This window comes from Schistocerca piceifrons, chromosome X (genome assembly GCF_021461385.2).
Source record: "Schistocerca piceifrons isolate TAMUIC-IGC-003096 chromosome X, iqSchPice1.1, whole genome shotgun sequence".
NCBI classification, from domain to species: domain Eukaryota; kingdom Metazoa; phylum Arthropoda; class Insecta; order Orthoptera; family Acrididae; genus Schistocerca; species Schistocerca piceifrons.
The window spans coordinates 290458127-290484634 of record NC_060149.1 but is presented as its reverse complement, the minus strand read 5'-3'; the positions used below and the strand labels follow the sequence as shown (position 1 = coordinate 290484634).

Genomic DNA, 26508 nt, shown 5'->3' with positions numbered 1-26508 from the left:
TAAGAGAAATGTACATTGGCTGCAGTAGAAGTGTTCTGCAGTCAGCCTCAAATGCTAGTTCTCTAAATTTTCTCAATACTGCCTCATTAAAAGCACATTGTCTTCCCTCCACGGAGACCCATTTGAGTTCACAAAATGTATCTGTAATATTTGATTGTTGGTTAAATCTAGCAGCACACCTTTGAATTGCTTTGATGTCGTCCTTTAATCTGGCCTGGTGGGGATTCCACACACTCAAACAGTACTCAAGAATGGGTTACACCAATGTTCTATATACTGTCTCCTTTATAGATGAGCTGTGCTTTTCGAAAATTCTCCCAATAAACTGAAGTCAACCATTTACCTCCCTGCTACGGTTGTTATGTGCCCATTCCATTTCATACCGTTCTCCAGCATTATACCTAGATATTTAATTGATGTGATTGTGTAAAGCAACCCATCATTAATGCTGTACTCGAACATTATGGGATCGGTTTTCCTACTCATCTTCATAAAGTTACATTTTTTCTGTATTTAGAGTGAACTGCCAATCATCATACCAACCAGAATTTTTGTGTAAGTATCTTATATCCTCCTACAGTCAGTCAATGATGATACTGTCCCCTATACCACAGCACCATCAGCAGATAACCGCAGTTTAGTGTTCACCCTGTCCAACAGATCATTCAAGTGTGTAGAGAAAAAGAGCAGTCCTGTCACACTTCACTGAGCTTGTTGTATACTTTCTTAGTATTAGATGGTCAGCGTTTTTCCTCCCAGTGTATCATACACTTTGGGATCCTTTTTTATTTTTATTTTATGTATCTATTTACTTATTTTTGCATTCCTTTGACATTTTCATGCTATTGTAATCATATACACTCCTGGAAATTGAAATAAGAACACTGTGAATTCATTGTCCCAGGAAGGGGAAACTTTATTGACACATTCCTGGGGTCAGATACATCACATGATCACACTGACAGAACCACAGGCACATAGACACAGGCAACAGAGCATGCACAATGTCGGCACTAGTACAGTGTATATCCACCTTTCGCAGCAATGCAGACTGCTATTCTCCCATGGAGACGATCGTAGAGATGCTGGATGTAGTCCTGTGGAACGGCTTGCCATGCCATTTCCACCTGGTGCCTCAGTTGGACCAGCGTTCGTGCTGGACGTGCAGACCGCGTGAGACGACGCTTCATCCAGTCCCAAACATGCTCAATGGGGGACAGATCTTGCTGGCCAGGGTAGTTGACTTACACCTTCTAGAGCACGTTGGGTGGCACGGGATACATGCGGACGTGCATTGTCCTGTTGGAACAGCAAGTTCCCTTGCCGGTCTAGGAATGGTAGAACGATGGGTTCGATGACGGTTTGGATGTACCGTGCACTATTCAGTGTCCCCTCGACGATCACCAGTGGTGTACGGCCAGTGTAGGAGATCGCTCCCCACACCATGATGCCGGGTGTTGGCCCTGTGTGCCTCAGTCGTATGCAGTCCTGATTGTGGCGCTCACCTGCACGGCGCCAAACACGCATACGACCATCATTGGCACCAAGGCAGAAGCAACTCTCATCGCTGAAGACGACACGTCTCCATTCGTCCCTCCATTCACGCCTGTCGCGACACCACTGGAGGCGGGCTGCACGATGTTGGGGCGTGAGCGGAAGACGGCCTAACGGTGTGCAGGACCGTAGCCCAGCTTCATGGAGACGGTTGCGAATGGTCCTCGCCGATACCCCAGGAGCAACAGTGTCCCTAATTTGCTGGGAAGTGGCGGTGCGGTCCCCTACGGCACTGCGTAGGATCCTATGGTCTTGGCGTGCATCCGTGCGTCGCTGCGGTCCGGTCCCAGGTCGACGGGCACGTGCACCTTCCGCCGACCACTGGCGACAACATCGATGTACTGTGGAGACCTCACGCCCCACGTGTTGAGCAATTCGGCGGTACGTCCACCCGGCCTCCCGCATGTCCACTATACGCCCTCGCTCAAAGTCCGTCAACTGCACATACGGTTCACGTCCACGCTGTCGCGGCATGCTACCAGTGTTAAAGACTGCGATGGAGCTCCGTATGCCACGGCAAACTGGCTGACACTGACGGCGGCGGTGCACAAATGCTGCGCAACTAGCGCCATTCGACGGCCAACACCACGGTTCCTGGTGTGTCCGTTGTGCCGTGCGTGTGATCATTGCTTGTACAGCCCTCTCGCAGTGTCCAGAGCAAGTATGGTGGGTCTGACACACCGGTGTCAATGTGTTCTTTTTTCCATTTCCAGGAGTGTATGTTGAATAAAATCAGTAACTGAATTTTAAACATTCACGCTGCCTCTGATTACTTAATTTCTGAGTTTTTCTTTTCTTGATATCATTGCCAAATGTATCCAGAAATTCATCTCTGCAGCTAGTAATTTGAATTTAATTGCCATTTTGCTGGGGAAACTTCTGAATTGTATGTAATAATGCTCCTAAATATTGTTTTCCACACTCTTGTTTCAGTATAAGTTCTTATGTGCAAATGACAGAGATTCCCGTTTCATAGATAAATAGTCATCTTTGTCACATTTAACTTGATCTGATTACTTTGTCTTGTTTTCTATCAATTGTAATTTTCACCAGTATGCATTTATTTTCATCAGTAAGTCGTGGTGTTTCCATCACTTCTTTCGAAACCAAATGTTAATTTATTCCACCAGTTATCATATATTTCATTTTATGCTGTAGAATTTTATCGGTGTATATCATATAGTGTTGGTGCAATGCAACATGTAAAATTACTGCTGTAATCATTTTATAACTTGAAACCTAGGTAATTAGTATTTGTCAGTTTCAGTCTTTTTATATAGAATTTTTGTATAATGTTTGAATTCCCTTTATGATTTTCTATTTATGTCCTTTAATTGTAAAGATTTCCACAGATTGGCTGAAAGTACACTATAATGGTCTTTTCCCTGTATCTGCAAACACCAAGTGAAGAGATTGTTCTCAAATTGTTTTCTCCTCAATTATTTGTGTTAGACCCTCCATTTCTTTGTATTCTTGTTCTAGAAAATGTTAAATAATGTTTCCACAAAGTTACTTACAATGTTGGTAACTATTATATCCCTATAATTTTTACAGTCATATTTTCATCTTTTTGTACAGGTTATTGAAATTTGTGCTATTTTCCATTTACGTGGTGCACTCTCCATTTTAAATGTTTCTCAAAAATATTTGTTAGTAGTTGATATAATTTATCATTACAAAATTTTAATAATTCCGTGGGAATGTTTGAAGCCCATCTATTTTTTAAAGATTTTACTGCCTGTTTTGTTATCCAGTGTACAAATTGTTGAGCTTACGTATTCGGTAACTTATTGGTCCAGTACATTATCAGAAAGTTTCTCAAATTTTGTGTTGTAAGTATTAAATTGTTTTTCAAGAGTTATGGGTAATATACTTACATACTTAGTGCAGTTTATCTCTTGGAATCCATTTTTTTAATTACTTATTGTTTCCTGTACTTTCCCTCCATGTAAAGATTATATTTTTTGACAGTGCTGTTTCGAAGTTCAGTTCTTTCTTCCCCAGCTTTTTCTCGATTTTTGCCTGTTGTGTGCTAATCTCTATTTTGCCTTGAATGTTTCTATACAAAACTCCCGGTATAAAAACAGACAGATTAATGCCATGAGATGCTTTCTTGTGATGAGAGAAATTTGGAAGAGTGTTGTATGTGATTGGTATGTTGTCCATACTGGAACCATACTCAAGAAAGGGAGGCAGCATACAGTTTCCATCCACGGCTCAGGTGGTATTAACAAGAAAAAACACAATGGCAGCCACAGTAGACCTGCACAAGGACATCAGGACAAAAGTCATCCAACTGTGCAGTAAGCTTTCAGTAACTGTAATGAACACAGTGATGCCAAGGAAATATGTGCGAACAAACATTTATTTTCAATATAGGCACAAGATTCATTCCTACCTGGAGTGGCTGAAAGTTGCTGTTGGTGCAGGAAGAAACATAAGGCATGTTTTTATGTTAGATGCTAATGCCAAATCGGTACTCTGACAGAGCCATGCAACGAGTGATATATGCATTTAACTGGTTGACATTATTGCCAAATTGAAACTCCAACAAGCCAGGTTAGACACTGACATACCACAACAGAACAGAAACAGAAATAAACATTGATGTAACTGTTGTGGTGGTGGTGATGTGGCTTTGTGGACTATCACTAATATTGTGTCAACAAATGACCACGACCTGTTACTATTTCTCCTGAAAGTTGACAGTTCAGAAGTGAGTTAGACCTTCCCACAGAAACCAATTCATAACATCAGGAAAATGAGTTAGGTGTATTCAGGGTGAATTTCAACAAATAAATGCTAGAAGGTACAAGTTACAATGTATACAAAAAAGCATTTGGTGTACAGAAAGCCATTCAGGACACCCAGGAAAAGTCTATTCCCATTAAAGTTTGCAGTTTGAAAGATTCACTGAAAAAGGATGTTCACTACATTAAGACAGAAGATTTGTGCAACAGAAAGGTCATATCAGAGAGCACTTGGAGTCTTAGAGTAAACAATATACCTTCAGACCTACTAGGATTTGAAAAATATAGTCTAGATTCAATCAGGTACATGAATCAGCAACTACATGGAAATGAATGGGGAATACCATGTAAGGGTGTGATGAAACACTCACTTCACCTTCTGCACTGTCAAGTATACTAAGATAAGATGACACAACAGGATGGGATGACTTGACCAACCACCTGCTGGGTTCTTTACTGCCGGAAGATGAACAGGAGGAAGGTAACTCTTTAAAGGGACAATTAAGAAGAGAGATAAATGTGCTCTACAGTAACAATGGAGTAGTTTTTCCCATTTCATCAATAGGAAGTTTGTGTGGCAACAATGTAACAAAAGCAAGGAAAAGCTCCCAGTCCTGATGATTTATAGTTTGAAGTGTGTTATGAAGTTAAAGACCAAATGGTGCCCTACCTTTAAATAATATGTTTGATTCAGGGCAAGATACGAACTTGGAGCAGTTTTCATTAAGGAAGGTGACAATAGAGATCCCAACAGGTGCTAAATCATATGTAACTATTTGTCTGCTGAGTGCTATGAGCAAAATATAGAAATGACTATTACAAGATATGCTAAGGACACACAGAGAGCTGATAGGTCTTAATCAAACAAAATATGGTTTCAGGAAGGGAAAGTCAACTGATGACACTGATTGCAGCTGTTGACAGTAGTTGTGACAAATATGCTGTAGCCATCACGTTAGACATTATTGGAGTGTTCAGTACTTTGTTGGCTGTCATTGTTTTCAAGGTTTAGACAGCTGAAATTACCCACATGTTTGATGTAACTCTTTCGGAGACTACTGTCGTGATAGAGTAGTGGCATGGGCATCTCCTGATGGTACAATCAAATGAGAAATAGCAAACGTATGCTGTCAGGTGCCTTTATGGAACACTGTCATTTGGGATTTAATGATTGAATCTGTGTTGGGAATAGTAGAGGAGTTAGCAATAGTTGCTGCCACTGCTGCATGCGTGAATGATATCCTCATAGTGGTTAATGGGAGGCCTAGAGCTCAGACAGAGCAAAAGTGTGACACAACTCTATCCATGATTCAGCAATATGAACAAAACAAATTGAAGACTGCTGAGAACAAGACTGCTACTGCAGGGAAAGTTGTCAACAACTAGAAATCCTTATATTAGAATTGCTGGTGTTCTGATAAGTAGGAAAGTGGTAAACTAATGTTAGAGAATGTATGTGGTTCAGGGTGAGACATACAATGCCCACAGTTATGAAGTCAGAAAAAGTGTCTAAGGTCATGCACAAAATAGCTGCTACTGTAAAAAATTTAAAAAAGGAGTTATCACTGCAACTCATTAAACTTTATCATGAGGCCATTACTTCCCTCTGTAGTCAGTTTCAGTGCAAGTGTGTGGGCATTCAAAGTTCAACAAGTGAGATGTGTTAAAATTCTCTAAAGATGGCAGCACAATGTCCTTACAAGGATATATGATGCTTACTTGTCAGTGTGATACTTGAAATGTATCTCATTGACCGACAGGAAGGAGGAGAGGGAGAGAGAGAGAGAGAGAGAGAGAGAGAGAGAGAACTGGTAAATTAAGAACTGTGAAGAAAGAGGTAAAAAAATGGATGACAGATGAATACCAATCCATCTGGGACAGTACCAGTACAGGAAGAAGAGTGTATATTACCAGATGTAAGAGAATGTATGAACAGGAAAAAATGAGTCATCTAATTCCTTTGAAGGGGATGATCCACATGCTGACAGTACACAGACCTCATCCTAATTATCTTTACAGGTTCAACGTAAGAACCAATGGCAGATGCATTTGTGGAGAAGCTGGGACATCTTATAACATGTAGTGATAGTGCCTCAATCAGTGAATCACAGCTGTGATAGTTTGAGGTTGCAGTCTGTATCATACTATACATGACAGGGAAGCAAGTGCTCCTCTGAGCAGACTATCAGGCATATATTATAGGAAAAAACAAGAAAAGTATCTTAAATCCTCAGAAAGGAAGAGAATGTGAAACAGCACTCCACAGGGCCTCCACTCATAACATTGTAAATTGAATGTTAACATAACATGGAGGCGAGCAGTGTGTGGTATATTATTTACTATTGAGGGTGTAATTTATATTACTATCTGAAAAAAGTGACAAATCAAGGATTTTGTATTATTTTATGCCATTGATTTTATATTGCTTTGTAAGGTGTTGTAAATGTTTTATGATACTTGATGATAGTCTGTTGATTGAAATTGGCTATATAATAAAGAAACTTTTATCAGGAGCTCTTGACAGCAAATTATGACATTCTTTAAATATTTATGAGTTATGGGGCACCCCCTTCTTAAAATATATTACTTTCTTTAGCCTTTAGTAATCCAATACCTAACCTGAAAGGTAGAAATTACATTCACAGAATTCTCCAATATTTGATACAACAAACCGTAGATGAGCTATGGAAAGACTCTTGGATGTTTAAATTTCAAATATTTCATAACTTAAGACTAATAAAAATGGGCTACTAATGTGGACTACAGCTAATGAAAATGGTTGTTTCTTAATTTGAGAGATATATACAGGTGAGATTAGTCCTAGTAATGAGAATGCATTTGTGAAGTGGTAGTCAAAACTCTGACTTTAAACCTGTAGTACCAAGAAGTGTTCAACAGGTTTTTTTTCCTTCTGTACCAATGAAACATTACGTGAAAGAACAAGGTTGTCATCCTTCCATCCATCCATCCATTCATTCATTCATTCATTCATCCATTCATCCATTAATTGATTCACACATGTGCCTTCATAGATGTGGACAGGTAGGAGGAACCACTGCAGGCTACTCCTGTAAAGTATGCAAACAACAAATTATGACTAGTGCTAATCTTCTCACATTAGTGATTAATGGAATTACTTGTAGATTACTTTCTATATACTGGCTGTAATGAGAAAGTGTGAGCAAACTTTCAAGGACATGTCCCTCACACATAATTGAAGAAAAATGTTAGTCTTTGGTCCAAAAATGCTTTGTTTGTGTGTTTCAGCCCATTTGCCACACCTCTCCGTATAACATCATGGGAAACACACAGAAACAGAACTTACCAGCATCTCACAAGTAACACTTTCTAATTTGAAAAATGTTTGAAATACCCTCCATTAAAGGCAGTTTGTTTATTGCCGTATGTGTTTTGCTTCTTTTATTTGGGAAGCATCTTCAGTGGCGATTTCCAGCGCTGTTTACTCATTCGTGTGATCCTGCAAATGTATTTGTTAGTTTCTATGCTCCAGCTGGCCAATTTCAGGTGTTCTGTCAGCCACATTTGTGACATTGCATATATCACTTACTCTTTCCATTGTGTGATCAACATCTTATCTAAGAAGGCATTATAACTTTGTCTGTTTGGTCAGGATGGAAGAACATGAAGTCTTAAACAGTTATCAACAGTACTGTCACCAACATTGGCCAAAGATATTTATTGATGATGTGCTTCAGCAGTTACAAGAGGATTAACATCTGCCAGCATGTGCCGATTGTGAAATTTCACAATCTTATCATGTTGAAGCAATACTTCATCTGCAAGTAGCACTGTTGAACTAAAATAAGGGTTTGACACATACTTTAGTACTTGATTAAGAGAAGTGCACCTGTGCTGGAAAATCAGCTGCTGACACTGTCTGTACATGCTGTTAATGTTATGGATACAGCTAGAATGTTATATAACACTTCCCAAGCTGTTGTGGCTACATAACTTACACTGACACAAAAGTCATCATCAAGTGTATGTCCTGTTGTGTCATCTTTCATCTAGACCTCCCAGTCACAAGTAACAGGATGAAACGTTCCATGCTCCCTAAGATGATTAGTTGCTTCATATTTCCTACTGTCGGGAATCATCTGATTCTGGAAATCTCTGCCATTATTATAATATGATAATCCACATATCGGACGGGCATCTTTTCTTTGTTCGTTTGCACTCCCATTTCACTGTACTGGAAAACAAATCTGTGATGAACACTACTACTCACACATGTACATGCAAAACCCATGATTATCACTTAAAAAGTTGGTGCTACATGTAAGGAAGTTTGAGACACGAGTCACATGTTGGTACAGACAATAATATTAGTTGTATTTTAGTATTACCTTCAGTGAAGTGATATACTAAACACTGACGGTGAACTTAAGAATTACAATTTAACCAGGCATAACGGGCTTTTTGAACATTTCATGCAAGAAAGAGTTTTAATGTATTATGCTGGTATGTGTTAATCGTGTGGCTTCTCATGATTAATGCACCATGTGTAGTTGTTGGAAACAGTTTTAACGGGGAAATTCAATATTTCTGGGCACATATCTGTTAAAAAAAATTATCAGTTGTTTGTGTACTGGAAACATTAAAATCTGTCTTATATAAACGTTAGTGTTAACCAGAATATATTTCTTGGAGTCCAAATATTTTGATAAATTATAGGACACACTATTAGTTTGCTGTTAACTATCTGGGGATTTACAATTCCCTGCATGATGTCTTGTTCATCGAATTGTGAGAAAAGGTAGAACTGATTTTTGCACATGGGAAGCTTTTGGGAAGAACAGTAGTTCAGGATATATTATCACAAGGTGATGTAGTAGCACTGCTTTGGAACAGAGAAAATATACTGTTTTCCTTCAAAAATTTTATGGCGGTAATGAAACATCATCGTTTATAAAAAGGAACGAAGTTTGCCTTCAACTAAGCATCTCATGTCCATCAAAAGTAACTGTGGTGTGCGTACTGTAAGACCTTCGGTACACGCACCATCAGATTATTTGACTTGTTGCTCTAACGAAGTAGGTGAGTGTCAGCAATATGTCTCGTGGTCTTATCGTGGCGTGTTTATCTTCTGCTGTTAGGTCAGATGATAGAAATGCTACTTGCACGCTTAGAGTAGCAGATTGACGGTGACCAACTTTAAACAGAACTTGATTAATTTTCACACACCTTTATTAAAATAATAACAAGCCTAAAAACTACTTAAGTTGGTTCTGGATGCTATTTACAATTGACAATCTGAAGTTCCTTTGGTCATGGTACGTTAATCTTATTCTCACATATCTCTGATACTTGACAAAGTGTCTATTCATTTATCTTCATGGCTATGTACAGGAATATGGTAATCTTATTAGGCGCAGACTGAAACTTGACTATATACTGGTACAGAATAATGCAGACTGGTACAGACAAATGCAAACTCGTACAGACTAATGCAGACTGACTAATCGGAGGTCTGTACACTCGTTATAATACCTCACACGTTCAGGTATCACTGCGCGAGTGTGATCCACAAGTAGAAAAGGTTCTACGTTAGCAGCAATCTCATTGGCTGCGTTACATATTAATACGCGGATCGGCGGGAGCAGAATTTGGTCCGTCTCTAAGACAGCGCCATCTCGTAGTGCGGAGACAGACGAGCGCTGCGCCTGCGCTGTTGTGCTTAGCGGGACGCGCTCCAGTGGGAATGTTGTGTACGCGCTGACTACGCGGAGCTATGTACACAACAGTAACATATAATAGTAACCCTACGGGCTGCATGGACAAAATGATATGTTCAAGTCCAATTTGAAATTGTGACCATAAAAGCACAAAATACTCAATTTGTGCCTTTTTCTGTGCATATGTGTAAACAGTAGCAGGATAATTTTCTGTCGGATGAATCCTGAGGATAGTATGGATTTGAAGAATGACTTTTTGGCACATAGATATATTGCCTTAAACCTTCAGCAATGAAAGCTATGTCAGTATTAAAAACATAGGTTCCAGAAGAGAAACAGCTAAATCAGTCAGCATGTACTCCTACGGAGGATTTACGTAAAAAGTGTGTACTAGATGTCATTGCAAGAAAAAAAAAAGAACTGTACCAAGTGGATGTCCCAAAAATGTAGACTGGTGTACAAAATTAATGGATGAATGTAACTTTTGCATAATGTGTCACTACCACGTAACATTGCTCAATAAAACTTGGACCCTACATAGAAAGAACGATTGCTGTGAACAGCAGTGCGTGCTGCATGTTACAATGTTAGCAAAGAGTTCTTGTGGTAGGGCACTACATTCCTCTGCCAGTGTGGTTGACAAGTGCTGGACAGTCTTCAGTGCATGTGAACATGCTGCAGTGCATCTCCCCAATGCATCCCACTCATGCTTGATAGAATTTAAGTCAGAAGAACAGACAGGCCAGTTTATTTGCTGAATATCTTCTTATTCTGAAAGCTCTTTCACCTGTGCTGTTCGCTGTAGTCACACAATGTCATCCATAAAAATGGTCGGGGCCAAATTCCCCCCTGAAAAGATATATGTGGGGAAAGAGTACAGTGTCACAATAACGTTGACTGGTGAGTGTATGATGTTAAAAGATTTGGAGGTTATTACTCTCATGCAACATTATGCATTTCCACATCATAACACCTGGACCACCAAAATGATCATGTTTGACAATGTTTGTGAGTGCTTTATATGTTCCCACCTCTAAGCAATATGAGGGTATATCCAGAATCACGACTCAGACTGAATCTGCTCTCATCCTAGAAGCGCGCACGACCCCTCTCATCATTTGTCCACTCCCTATGCTCTTGGCAACATTGCAAACAGTGCTACTGACATGCAGGTGCCCCTGACGTGCATGTGTCAATGGAACACAACATACTGGTCTTCTGCCAAGGTGCTGACCCCCACGCAGTCTCTGTGCAACTGTGGAACCATGAGGTTGCATGTCTTGCAGTCCTTTTAAATACAGGATGAACATAAAGTCCAGGAACACTTTCAGTTATTTGTTACACAAGAACCATTCATTGTACATATGTCATACATATTGCATTTTGAAGAGAAACTCCGAATGGTTTTTTTTACTAACATTCGATATGCGAACCATGAATGACCCAGCGAATATCAATATGGTAATCGAATTCTTGCCATACCCGTCCCAGCATGGCTTCGTCGACTGTGGCAGTCGATTCACGTATTTTCTCCCAGAGCTCTACTACATCACGTGGTAGAGTGTGTATGTACACACCAGATCTGTAATGTGTCCCCACAGAAAAAAGTCACACGTAGTGAAATCTGGTGATTGGGGAGGCCATTTCATGAAACAGCTGTCCCCTTCTGTAGCACGGCCAATCCATTGATGCGGCAGCTCCGTGTTCAGGTGCCCACGAACTTCACGATGAAAATGGGGTGGAGCCCCATCCTGCTGAAAGATGAATGGAGAGTCTGATTAAATTTGAGGTGTCAGTCATTGCTGCAACATGTCAAAGTAGGAATATCCAGTGACAGTGCTCTCAGTGAAGAAGAATGGGCCGTACGGTTTTCGATGTGACAAGGCACAAAAAACATTTACCTCTGGGGAATCACGCTCAAATTCAATGCGTTCGTGTGGATGCTTTGTACCCCAGATTCAACAATTGTGCCTGTTCACTTTCCCACTAGTGTGAAAAGTGGCTTTGTCGCTAAAAATTAAGCGATCAGCAATACCAGCCTCATTCAGTTGTTGCTACTGCGAATAAAACTCAAAATGTTTGTCTTTGTTGTCATCACTGAGCTTCTGCACTAGCTCCAATTTGAATGGTTTTATAGACAGCTTCTGTTGCAGGACTTTCCACACTGTCATTGGAGCCATTTCGAGTTCACGGGATGCACGATGCACTGATTTCTTTGAACTCCTTATGAATGTCTTTCGTATGCGCCCTACATTCACTTCACTCACACTGGGCTGTCCACTTCTCTTTGCCAGGCTCAAGCAATCCGTCGTAACGAATTTGTTGTGACAGTGGTAAATGGCCTCCCTTTTTGGTGGCTTCTTACCATACTTGGTTCTAAACATCTGTTGAACAGCTGTAGCACACTTTTTGTCGAACTGCAACACATAAAAAACTCACTCCACACCTGAACTCGCCATGTTCGCAACTAGCACTGACTATTGACAAATTACCAAACTATGCTGTGGCAGTATACATGGAAAAAAAACTTTCAGGGTTTCTCTTCAAAATGAAATATGTATGATATCTGCACAATGTTTGGTTCTTGTGTAGTAAATAATTGAGTCTTCCCGGACTTTATGTACACCCTGTATGGTTGCAAAAGCACCCGCTGTGTCACATGGGTCCCTTCTTGCCTGTAGCTGTAGTTGACTGTGGTCGACCACTGCTGCTCCTGTGGTTCATAGCACTTGCCAAGCATGTGAAACCATACAGTAAGCAATACCAAACCGCTGTGTTACACTCATGACACTTCACTCTGTTTCCCAATGGTTCTTACCCTTGTGAAGTCATCCAAATGTCTCCAGGCCATGTTGTAGTGAAGAACACTACGACAGTGCACTGTAACTCTTGCTGATTGATACATACTATCTTTCCCCATTTCTTTGACTGCCTCACGTTGCGGGGTCAGCCTCATTTTGTGCTATAGCGCACACTGACCTCACACCATTTGATGTCCAGCTTTCTGTACATGACTAGGAGATCTCTGGCGATATGCTCCCACACTTTCATTCATTTGCACCGAGTTGTTGTTAGATTGCTTCATCCATCTCATTCTTAAGTTTTCCGGAGCAGTGTATTTGGTTTTCTTATTCAACTAGACAATGGACAAGCCTTAATTTATTGCATGTTCTCTGAGAGATTGTGTGCAGCATGATGAGATGATGATGATGAGAGTGTTTTTATAAAAATTATCTACACAAAGGTTAGGCTTACTGGCATGCAAAGGGTTAAAATGATCCCTGATTTTGGGTATTGCATTTTCTCACTGCGATGTAAGGTTTTTTCGCACCATGTGAATTATAGTACACACTAGTAAATTTTTAAAAATGTTGTATGATATAAAATCTTGATATTATGAATTGTCTACAGGATGATCACATACTTCCTACTCGTGAAGGTTACCCTAAAGTTTCAAGTAAGTTTCATCAGCCTGTATATGATCGCTCGATCCTTAGCTCCAAACCGACTTACAGAAACTGGGTTGCACCTCCTCGAAGTCTCAGGAATACGTAAGTGATTTTTATTCCTAAATAATACACAGTAGGGTAAAATTGTGCCTAGCAAATACAGACAAGTGGTATTACTGTAATCAGTGGGCATTTTGGAAAACAGTATTGGAAGTTACTGTTATCTTGTGACCCACATTTTGACAAGATATCGCTTGATCTTACTCTTCTGCACATAGATATATTTTTATGTTATATCAAGAAAACTTCAAGGAAAAATATTTCATATAGAATGTGTGGTGCTAGGTACTCAGGGTCAAAAAGAAAACCTGAGGATTTCATGATCCAGTAATAAAATGACATAGGAATGAATAGCTAACAAAGTCTGAAAAGAAAATTAGTTTGCTGAGCTCACTAGTTTGAGTAAAAAGTACAATTTCAAGAGCTCACCATTCCATGACATTTATCCTGATCAGGTGTGGCTAGTAATTAAAAACTCTGAGATGGAGCCGTCCCAGAGTATATATTAAAATAAATTTCTCAGTAACCTATTGCAGCATTTAAATGATCAGAAAACATGTTGCATATTTCCCACACAAATTTAAATAATGCCAATTAACGTTTTTGGAACTGTTGATGTGTGATGTCATGCGATTTATTTTAGCACGTAATAGCCAGTCTTAAGGCTATGCCTTGAAATCCTGCTTATCTCTATGTAGCAGAGGGCGTGATTTCCTTGGGGTACAGCTCTTACGGGCTTCCTGAAGGTTCTGCTGTTAGAGCCTAAGGGTGTCCTACCAACCTGCACCCAATTTTCACGTTCCACTGCCCAAAAAGAAATGAACAGAGTTGCTGAAACTTCGCTATCGAATCCATGTCGCTGCATTCTCTATTATGCTTTGATGCATCCTTAATCGACATTTAGTATTATTGTTTTGACAGTTCTTTTGTTTCTGTTGTGACTCGCCGATCTTTCAAAGTGCCGCCGCGCAGTTACACGTGTCCTCTACATGCGGCGCTGTCTGCCAGCCATGCAGCAGCAGCAGCACCACCACCACCTAAGCGGCCAGCCAGTCAGCAGCTGCTAGACTCGGACTCGGTTATGATTTGACTGTTAAAGTGACACACATCTTACTTTGTTTACTTGATCTGTGACTTTCATGTATTGCCTCGTCCTTGAAATATATTTGTTCAACTTGAAGTTATAACAATTGGCGATGAGGTAGTGAATTTTTCTTTTTCATCGTTGACCCACGTGTTTCCATGGCTACTTTAGAGCAACTATTGCAAGGTCTCATAGAACAGCAAACGCTTTTCACAAAATACGATTCGCGATTTCGTCGCGGCATCAAATGCGGGGCGTCTCTCGTCATTGTCTCTACCTCCTTTTCCTCCTTATGACGAGACGGGGAAGACTGGTCTGGCTACGAAAAATGTCTTTGACAGCACTTCATGGCATTTCATGTGGTGGACGACCAAACATGTAATTCTCTGTTCCTTTCATGGATTTCACCTCAAATGTATTGGTTGTTGTCGCAGTTGGCTCCTTTGAAAGATCCCGCGTCTTTGTCCTTTGCTGAAATGTGCTCACTTCTGTCCATTTATTTTCAAAAGCATATGCATGTGGTAGCCTCTCGTGTTGCCTCTTCTTGTTGTCAAAAACAACCGAATCAATCCTATCTTGCTTGGGCTGCTGAACTTCACGGCCTCACTAGAAAGTGTCAGTTTGTTACTGAATTCACAAAGAATCCTACGCAGATTCCATGGTACGGGATGCTATTATCCGGTCGGCGCCCGACAAAGAAGTTAGGCAACGTGCCCTTCAGTTGGCAAATCTGACTGTAGATGAAGTCCTATCCATCTCTCAGTCTTTTGAAATTTCGTGTGCCGCTGGAGCGCAAATAGAGGCATGGGGTAACGTGGCGGAAATACAACCTCTGTGCGCTGTTGACGAAGTGTGTGACATGTCCCCACCGGCCGACTTGGCCGCAGTATGCTCCCAAGCGCAGCCTCGGCCTAACAGTAAACAAACCTCTAAGAAACTGCAGCAAAACCCACGGCAACTTCCTTCATGTCTGCGGTGTTTTACGAAACATTCACGAGAAGATTGTCCACAATGTTGGGCTGTGTGTCACAAATGCAAAAGAAAAAAAAGAGGTCATCTGTCATCCATTTGCAAATCTGACCGCATACATGATGTTCATGAACATGGCGCTGATTCTGAATCTGTGTTGTCTGTCAATTGTTCTTCTTCCCTTTCAGGGAAGCTATTCCTCACTGTCCAAATACTTGGTCGAGACGTTTGCATGCAGGTGGATACTGGTTCTGCTGCCATTATCATCAATTCTCAGACGTATCTTCAGTTGATTGTCCAAGTGTGTCACCTGTCACTAGGCAATTACGGACTTACAATAAACAGAAGATTTCTCTCTTGTGACGATTTGATGCTGAGGTATCTTACAAATCTGTCATTCGCACTGTTCCCATATTTGTGGTTGACCATAGTAACACAGAGAATCTTTTTGGTTTCGATGCCTTTCGCGTTTTTGGATTCTACATAGATGACTCTGTCAATATCGTCTCTGAAGCTATTCCTTATGCTAAATTGGATTCTTTGTCAACAACATTTTCGTCCCTTTTTTCTCCTGGGTTAGGCTGTGCAAACGACTTTGAAGCTCGTATCACACTCAAACCCACTGCTCGGCCAAAGTTTTTTCGGGCTTGGCCCATTCCTGTGGCCGTTCGTGATCAGGTCAAATGGGAGCTGGATCATCTCACTGCTTCAGGGGTCACTTCCTGTCACTTCCAGTGAGTGGTCCTCTCCTGTCGTTGTCATTGCTAAGCCAAATGGCGCTATTCGCCTCTGTGGTGATTTCAAGGCCACTGTAAATGCGTAGTACCTTATCGACACTTACCCTATGTCTCAACCTGAAGAAATTGTTCACTAAACTTGCTGGAGGCCAGTATTTTTCTAAACTTGACCTGTCAGAAGCATATCATTAACTTCCTCTTGATGCTGCTTCCCGGCAGTTTCTGGTCCTTAACACGCCTTTCGGCCTCTATCAATACCAACGATTGCCATTCGGGGTTGCCAGCGCCCCTGCTCTCTTTCAGCGATTCTTGGAACAATTATTGCTCACTGTCCCTGGGTGTATAAATTACCAGGATGACATTGTTGTCACTGGCTCCACCACTGACGAACATCTTCAAAATCTCCGCACACTTTTTCATGTCTTACAGTCTTCCGGTCTTAAGTGTAATCTTCAGAAATTCAAATTTTTTCAGGCATCTATCACGTACTTGGTGTTTCAACTCTCTCGGGATGATATTCATCCGCTTCAGCAAACTGTCACTGCGATCAATGCCTTTCCTTGCCCTACATCTGCCAAGGAACTGCAGGCCTCCTTGGGGAAAATAGCATACTATCACAGGTTTCTACTGTCTGCTGCTTCGGTGGCTCAGCCGTTGCATCGCCTGTTGCATAAAAACGTGCCTTTTCATTGGTCCGCATCATGCGATGCGGCTTTCCAGAAATTGAAGACTATGCTGAAATAGGCCCCGTGTCTGGCTACTTATTGACCTGGCCAACATCTTGTTCTTGCCATGGACGCCTCTCAATACAGGGTTGGTGCAGTCCTTGCACACCGTTTTTCTGACAGTTCTAAACAACCCATTGCTTATGCCTCCAAAACGCTCACAGATGCCCAACAAAAGTATTCTCAAATCGAAAAAGAAGCTTTGGCCATTATTTATGCTCTTCATAAGTTTGGTGTTTTTCTCTATGGATCCAAATTTCATCTTGTTATGGATGACAAACCACTTGTTTCCTTGTTTCATCCATCACTGTCACTTCCCGACAAGGCTGCACACCACCTCCAGCATTGGGCTCTTTACTTGTCTCGTTTCAATTATGAGATTCATTTCTGGCTGACGGCTCAACATGCGAATGCTGATACTTTGTCTCACCTTCCCATGGGTCCTGATCTGGCATTCGATAGGGATGAACTTTTGTGTTTCCACCTGGATGTTGCCGAGCAGTGGGTTGTGGACGGGTTCCCCACTACCGGGGACCGGCTGGTGGCTGCTACGGGTTCTGACCGTACCCTCTCCCGGGTTTTACGCTGTATTCAGAAGGGTTGGCCAGATCGTCCGTCTGCTAAGACTTCTGATCCATTGCGGAACTACTACGCTTTGCATTACCGCCTCACGGCTAGGGATGGTGTTATCCTGCTTTCCACCGAAAATACTTCGCCGCATGTGGTACCTGCGTCTTTGCGTGCTTCGGTCTTGCACCTCCTTCACCAAGGGCCCTGGGGTGTCTCTCGCACAAAATCTCTGGTGTGCCGTCATGCGTACTGGCCCGTCATCGACTCTGAAATCGCGCACATGGTCGCTGCCTGTGGCCCTTGTGCGTCACAGGCCGCCGCCCCGAAGTAATCTTTGTCACCTTGGTCTTGAAGGCCTTCCCTCTACTCTTGTTACTGATAATGGTCCGCAATTTGCCTCTTCCGATTTTGCGGATTTTTGTGCCCGTCACAGCGTCATGCATGTCACGGCCCCTCCGTTCCATCCACAGTCAAACGGTGAGGCTGAACGACTGGTCCGCACATTTAAGGCTCAGATGAGGAAACTCCTGAGTTCTTCTGCTGCTGATGATGCGCTTCTCCAATTTCTGGCTTCTTACCGTTTCACCCCCTTGGGCGACCACAGCCCGGCTGAGCTCTTACATGGTCGACAGCCCCACACGCTACTTCATCTTCTGTGGCCTTCCACCTCATGGCCGCGGGTGCCTTCGCTTGGCCGGTTCACCACTGGCGACCTTGTATGGGTACAGGTATATGGCAGGCGGCCAAAATGGAGTCCTGGCCACATCTTACGACACTGTGGCCGATGCCTGTATGAAATCCAGACGGACACGGGTGTTGCGGTGCGTCATTCAGACCAGCTCCGGTCTCGTGTGCTGGCAACGCCTGTTCCAGATGCCGCTACACCACCTTTGGCTCTACCTGACGCTCGGGATCCTGGAATCTCTCATTACTCACAACGCAGTCCTCTCACCATCATATTGCTGCCAGCACAAGATCTGACGCCAACAGGAGACCATCTGTCGGAGCTACTCTACTCGCCTCCTCCTCCTACAGACGCGGACACATCGCCCATGTCTCCTGTTATTACAACTGGACTTGCCACAGCGGGTAGATTGGTTCATAGGGCCCCAGCAGATTCGACCCCCACCTCTCCTGTTATCTCGACCTGTTATCATCGGGGACACTTCTGTTCGCACGGGAAGCCTCCTCCTCAAGACTTTACAGCCAGTCAAACATCTATGGATGTTAGCAATCTACAGGCCACCTCCATCAAGACCTGTGCAAAAACTTCAAAGGGGGGAAAAGTGTTGTGACTTGCTGATCTTTCAAATTGCCGCCACGCAGTTACGCGCGTCCTCTACATGCGGCGCTGTCTGCCAGCCATGCAGCAGCAGCGCTACCTAAGCGGCTAGCCAGCCAGCGGCCGCTAGACTCGGACTCAGTTATGATTTGACTGTTAAAGTGACACACGTCTTGCTCTGTTTATTTGATCTGTGACTTTCATGTATTGCATCATCCTTGAAATATATGTGTTCAACTTGAAGTTATATCAGTTTCTGCCATTGGCTATTCTATCCACCCTTGGAATAAGTTTGCAAATGTCTCGCCAGAAGAGTACAGTAACATAAGTATCACCACTTAGGGAGGGTTTCACGACTGATGGAGGAAAAAGCACGCGAAATATACCACTTGTGTGAAATGTGCCACATTGCTTAACACCCCTTGCATGAAATACACCCCATCACTTAAAGGCCCCCGTAAACAATTGAACATTTTTGTCGAACTTAGCTATGCCTGCCAAATATGTGACTGTGAATGGTGCAGTTTGACGTGTTTGTCAACCATAGATCGTGTTTGACAGTTTTTGTGAGAAACTTTGATTGACAGGAAGTTTGACAAGATGGTGTACATTGTTTGTGTACTGTTTTGTTGCATATGTTTAATGAAAAATTGTTTTATTACAATTTACCTCACTGTACTTTCAATTTCCACTACTATGAAAACATACATAAAGAGTAAAAACAAAGTATCACTGACAGTTACCAAAATGGTAGAGGTACCACGTCTGTTCCAGCCATGTATTACGCATGAGGAGATCATGAACAAAATCAGCATTTTATCCATGCAATGATATAGAAGCGGAGGGTTAGCTGAAAAGGTGGAAGGTACAAAGACTGTGGGTGCATTGGTGAAATAGAGGGCTGTGTAGTGCCAGAATTGGAGCAGGGAAGGGGCTTGAAGGTAAGGACAAACACTAATGAAGGATGTTGCCAGAAGGGTCATGGGAATGTATGAGGTGTGACTGGAAAGTCTTAAGAATGGATCCGCTACTGCTTACTGGTTTGGCAGGCAGGTGCACGGAGGGTGGGGAGTGAGTCATTGCCTTTTCCTTGAACACCATCTGACAGGAAACTGCGTTTCCTTTATTCAGTTCATTGTGGCAGCTGGTTGAGTACAGGTCTGTTAGGGCTTGTTGCCAGATTCTGTCTGCATGAAAATGGACGTATAAATGGAGCAATGAGTTCAGTTTTAAAACCGTGAAATCAGCTTCCGAGACTTATGAACTATTAAAAACAGCTTTTGGAGATAATTGTATGAGCCAGTCAAATGTTTTTGTCTGGTTCAGGAGATTTAAAAATGGCTGCAAATCATTTGAAGATGAACCACAGTCCGGCCGTCCTTCCACCTCAAAAACAAATGAAAATGTTGTGGAAGTTTCCGACTTAGTGTGCTATGATCATAGACTTACAGTTAACGAGATGGCTGATGGACTTAAATTAAGTTTCTATGCAGTTCAGGCAATTTTAACTGAAGATCTGAACATGCGTTGAGTGTCCGTAAAATTCATTCCAAAAGTGTTGTCAAGTGACCAGAGACAATACAGACTTGAAGTATGCCAGGAACTGATTAATCAGACTAAAAATGACCCAAATTTGTTAAATAGGGTAATTACAGGTAACGAATCATGGGTATATGAATATGATCCTGAAACCAAAGTGCAGTCTTCGCAGTGGAAGACTCCAGGTTCACCATGACCGAAGAAAGCACTGCAAGGTCGGTCGAAGGTGAAGACAATGTTGGTGATTTTTTTCGATTCTACTGCTATTTGGCCCTTGTGAACTTCTACCTGTTTCCCAAACTGAAATTTTCACTGAAAGGGAAGTGATTCAACTCGGTTGAAGTCCTCAAAGCAAATATGGAGAGCATCCTGAACACACTTCAGCAAAATAATTTCTAGGAATGTTTACAAATTTGGAAACACCGTTGGAGTCGGTGTGTTCAGTCAGAAGGCGACTATTTTGAAGGAGATGCATTACAGTAGCATGTAAGTACCACCATTGTACAATTACAAGCCCATTCTTAAAACTTTCCAATCACACCTCGTAGGATATACTGCATGAAGACTTTCCACCTGTGTGGGAAGGGTGCAGATGGCATAGGCTGTGAAGCACTCATTAAAATGAAGAACGTTGTGTAGGGCAGCATGCTCAGCAATGGGGTGGTTGAACTGTTTCATGGTCACAGTTTCTCGGTGGCCATTCATGTGGACAGGCAGCTTGTTATCCACGTAGAATACAGCACAGCAGTTGCATCGTAGCTTGTAGATCACATGACTGGTTTCACAGGCAGCTCTGCCTTTGATGGGATAGGTGATGCATGTGACCGAACTGGAGTAGGTGTTGGTGGGAGGATGTACGGGACAGGTCTTGCATATAGGTCTATTACAAGGATATGAGCCATGAGGCAAGGGTTGGGAGCAGGGTTAGTGTAGATATGGATGAGGATATTGTGTAGGTTCGGTGGGCGGTGGAATACCTCTGGGGTGGGGGGTGAAGGATACTGGGTAGGGCATGACTAGATATAGTCGACATCCTGGCTGAGAATATGATTCATATGCTCCAGTCCCGGGTGGTACTGAGTCATGAGGGGGAAATCTCCTCTGTGGCCAGACGGTGGGACTTCGGGAGGTGGTGGTTGACTGGAGAGACAAGGCACAGGAGATCTTTTTGTGTAAGAGGTTGGGAGGGTGATTACAGTCTGTGATTACAGGCCTCAGTGATACCCTCAGTGTATTTTGAGAAGGACCACATGTCAGTACAGATGTGACAGCCACAGGTGGCTAAGTTGTCTGGAAGGGACTTCTTGGAATGGAGGGAGTGGCAGCTGTCGAAGTCAAGGTATTGCTGGTGGTTGGTAGATTTGATATGCATGAAGGTACTGATGTAGCCGTCTCTGAAGTGGAGGTCAACATTGAGGAAGGTGGTTTGTTGGGTTGGATAGGACCAAGTGAAGCAAATGGAAGAGCAGGTGTCAAGGTTCTGGAGGAATGTGGATAGGACATTCTCCCACTCGACCCAGATCATGAAGGTGTCGTCACTGAATCTGAACATGGTGAGGGTTTCTGATTCTGGGTGTTTAGGAAGGATTTGTCTAAATGTCCCATAAATTGGTGGGCATAGGGTGGTGCCATGTGAGTGCCCATATCCATAACCCGGATTTGTTTGTAGGTACTGCCTTCAAAGGAAAACTTATTGTGGGTGAGAATATAGTTGGTCATGGCACTTTGAAAGGAGGTTGTAGGTTTGGAATTTGCCAGGTATTGGGAAAGGTACTGTTCAATAGCAATAAGGCCATCGGCATTAGGGATGTTAGTGTAAATGGAGGTGGTATCAGTAGTGATAAGCAGGGCACCATGTGGTAAAGGAAAAGGAATTGTGAAAAGTTGTTGGAGGTAATGGATGGTATCTTTTATGTAGCAGGGCAGGTTGCAGGTGATAAGCTGAAAGTGTTAGTCTATGAGAGCAGAGATTGTCTCTGTGGGGACACAGTAAACGGCCACAATGGGGAGTCCAGCATGCCTGGGTTTATGGACTTTAGGAAGCGTGTAAAAGGTAGGAGTGCGGAAAATGGTAGGAGTGAGGAGATAGAGACCGACCCCAGGGAGAGGTTCTGGGATGGGCCTAAGGATTTGAGGAGAGGCTGGAGATACTGCTAGATTTCTGGAATGGAGTCCCTAGGGCATAGTTTGTAGGTGGACAAATCTGACAGCTGGCAGAGTCCTTCCACCAGGTAATCCTTGCAGTTCAAAACAACAGTGGTGGAACCTTTGTCAACAGGTGGGATTATAAGGTTGGGATCAGTTTGTAGGTGGTGGATTGTGGTTCTTTCTGTGGATTTCAGGTTAGTTTGCATCTTGAGGGATTTGTGAAATGATGGTGAGGCAAGATTTGAGGTTAAGAAATTCTGGAAAGTTAGCAGGGGGTGATTTGCAGGCAGTGGGGGTGGATCACCGTTGGATGGAGGAGTGAACTGAGTCAGGCAGGATTCAACATTCGTCTTTGGTTGAGTCTGATCGGTAGGGTTGGTGGTGAAAAAGTGTGTCCACTGTAGGGATCGGGAGAAAGAGAAGATCTTGAACAAGTCCTGTGTGATTGAATTTATGAGTGGAGCAAAAGGTGAGGCCTTTGGAAAGGACTACTACTTCAGTGGAGCTAAGGCTTTTGGAGGAAAGGTCCCTGACTGTGTTTGAGGTCTGTTTAGGTCCTGGATTCTGTATTGTGGTGTGAGGGAGTTTTTGAGAGTGAGATAAATGTAGTAGGTCTGTGAGGCAGGGTTTGTCAGCTATTAGGGGGCATGAGGGAGGTTTGGAGGTTGTTGTAGAGAGTGGTAGTCTAAGGTGCAATAGGAACTGAATAAGGTGGAGAGTTGATGTTGTGCATGTTGCTCTAGTTCCTGGAGGCAAGGGTTTCAATGTGTAACGAGGGGTCCAGAAATTTGGGATTGGATAGCAGGAGAATTTTAGGGAAAAGGAGATATTGCAAGGAGATTTTGGCATAATTTGTATGGTTTTGCAGGACTTTGTTAGTGAGAGTTAATGACTGGTGTGATCTGAAAAGATGGAGGTGACTGTGAGAGGAAGAGTGGCAGCCGAAGATGGGTAGTTTGGTGGTAAGGCCATTTGGGGGGATTCCACGAGCCAAGCAGCAATGCAGGAACAGTATGTGGGACTGGGTTCTGAATAGGGATAAGGAAACTTTTCTCTGTTGGAACAGATGGAAGGAGCAAGGATCCATAGTGGAGGATAAAAACACACAAAAAAGACTCGCATTTTGCCCTACTCAGAAATTAAACCATGCAGGGCTTGTTAAAGGCTTTCTCTCCTTTTCCCAATCCCTACACTTGAAACACTTTTTCGCCACCAACCCTACCAATCAGACTCAACTAAAGACGAATGTTGAACCCAGCCTGACTCAGTTCACTCCTCTATCCAACTGTGATCTCCCCCCCCCCCCTCCCTCTCCCCCCCCCCCCCCCCCCATGCTCCCAAATCATCCCCTACTAACTTTCCACAGTTTCTTAATCTCAAATCTTGCGTCACCATTATTCCCCACATCCCTCAAGATGCAAACTAACCTTACATTCGTAGAAAGAACCGCAAACTTATCCCAACCTTATAATCCTACTGGCTAACAAAGGTTCCACCACTGTTGTTTTGAACTGCAAGGATTATGCGGCAGAAGGGCTCTTCCAGCTGTCAGATTCATCCACCTACAAACTGTGCCACAATGACCCCATTCCAGAAATCCAGCAGTATCTCCAGTCTCTCAAATCCTTAGGCCCATCCCAGAACTTCTCCACGGGGTCTATCTCTCTCCTCACCCCTACCACTCCCCACACTCCTACCTTCTACATGCTTCCTAAAGTTCATAAACCCATGCACCCAGGACTCCCCATTGTGGTCAGTTAGAGTGCTCTCACTGAGAGAATGTCTGCTCTCATAGACCAACACTTTCAGTTCATTACCCACAACCTTCCCTCCTATATAAAAGATACCAACCATTTTCTCTAGCAACTCTTCAGTTCCTGTTCCTCTAGCATATGATGCCCTGCTCATCACTATTGATGCCACCTGCCTAATGCCTTTCCCAATGCACCTACAACCTCCTTCCTAATCACTAGGACCAACTTTATCCTCTCCTCACTCACAATTACTTCCCCTTTGAAAGCATTACCTACAAGCAAATCCAGTGGACGGCTGTGGGCATTCACATTGCACCATTCTATGCCAACTATTCATGGACCACGTAGAGGAATCCTTCCTAAACACCCTGAACGCCAAACCCTTCCCCTTGTTCAGATTCACTGATGGCATCTTCATGATCTGGATCGAGGGGGAGGACACACTATCCACATTCCTCCAGAACCTCAACACCTTCTTCCCCATTTGCTTCACCTGGTCCTACACAACCCAGCAAGCCACCTTCCTCCATGTTGACCTCCACCTCAAAGGTGGCTACACCAGTACCTCCATCTGTATTGAACATACAAACCACCAGCAATACCTCCACTGCAACAGTTGCCACCAATTCCACTCCAAGAATCCCCTTCCATACAGCCTCAAGCAATTTCAGGTGTAGACAGGGCACAACAAACTTTCAGCAGCAAATTGAAAAGTAAGAATGTAAGGAAATCAGTAAAGAGAAAGAAAGTGTTGTTGTTAGGTAGTTCCCATGGAAGAGGCGTTGGCCAACTTTTGCAGGATGAACTAGGATCAGAATACCAGGTCACCAATTTTTTTAAACCTAGTGCTGGTCTGGAGCAGGTGACAGAGGATTTAGGATCACTTTGCAAAGATTTCACTAAGGAAGACACCGTGGTTATAGTGGGTGGGGCAGGTAACAGTATTGACAGAGATCCTGGGTACAGTATAGAGTGTGACCTGGTGAAGATTGTATCAGCATCAAAGCATACTAGTGTTGAGTTTGTATCTGTTCTTTGGCGCCATGACCGACCTCATTTGAACTCTTCTGTCAAGAGAGTTAATTTGGAGCTGGAACGGCTGCTTATGTCGGGTGCAGGGTCACACATTGGTGTGGTTCCTGTTGATTCTCTCAGTAGGTGGGATTATACTAGGCATGGCCTTCAACTCAACAGGAAGGGGAAGGGTAAATTGGCTGGGGAAATAGCAGGAAAGTTAAAGGGGGGAGGCACTGTCATGAGTGGTAAAATACAAGTGGTTATAGGGTTCAGAAAAGACCCTTTTTTAGGGTAGGGAGGACAGAAAGAAAGCAAATTTTAAGAGAGGTTAGAACTGAGACAAACCTTAAGTTTGAGAAAGAAATAAAAAAACATAATTCCAGGTTATTACATCAGCATAAACAGCTATTAGTTAAGAATTTTCAACAGTCAGCAGATATTATAACTCTACCAAATTTTAACTCGGTCAATGTGAAATGTCAGCTATCTTTATTGCATCAAAATATTCGAGGACTGAGAAATAAAATTAATGAATTAACTATCTGCATAGATGAATTAGAGTCTTCAAACCCAGCTGTTACAGGGTTTAGGTTAGCATCTCACTTTTGTAGATCAGAAATGGAGAGAGGAGGAGTTACCACATTCATTAGGAACTGTCATAAATTTAAGAACATAGACATTCATAAATTTTGCCTAGAACAGCATATGGAAGCATGTGCTACAAAATTAGAATTTCACAAATAATCCTTCATAATGTTGTTGTTGTTGTTGTGGTCTTCAGTCCTGAGACTGGTTTGATGCAGCTCTCCATGCTACTCTATCCTGTGCAAGCTTTTTCATCTCCCAGTACCTACTGCAACCTACATCCTTCTGAATCTGCTTAGTGTATTCATCTCTTGGTCTCCCTCTACGATTTTTACCCTCCACGCTGCCCTCCAATACTAAATTGGTGATCCCTTGATGCCTCAGAACATGTCCTACCAACTGATCCCTTCTTCTGGTCAAGTTGTGCCACAAACTTCTCTTCTCCCCAATCCTATTCAATACTTCCTCATTAGTTATGTGATCTACCCATCTAATCTTCAGCATTCTTCTGTAGCACCACATTTCGAAAGCTTCTATTCTCTTCTTGTCCAAACTATTTATCGTCCATGTTTCACTTCCATACATGGCT

At 42.7% G+C, this 26508-nt stretch overlaps 1 protein-coding gene across 5 annotated transcripts in view; it reads left to right on the top strand.

The window, feature by feature from the left end:
- LOC124722912 overlaps positions 1–26508 on the top strand; it is a 105737-nt gene that overhangs the window by 53306 nt on the left and 25923 nt on the right. For all 5 annotated transcript variants that reach the window (XM_047248059.1, XM_047248061.1, XM_047248060.1 and 2 more), the window contains one exon: positions 13412–13551. In XM_047248059.1, coding sequence (XP_047104015.1) covers positions 13412–13551 — 140 coding nt within the window. The remainder of the gene's footprint in view (positions 1–13411; positions 13552–26508) is intronic.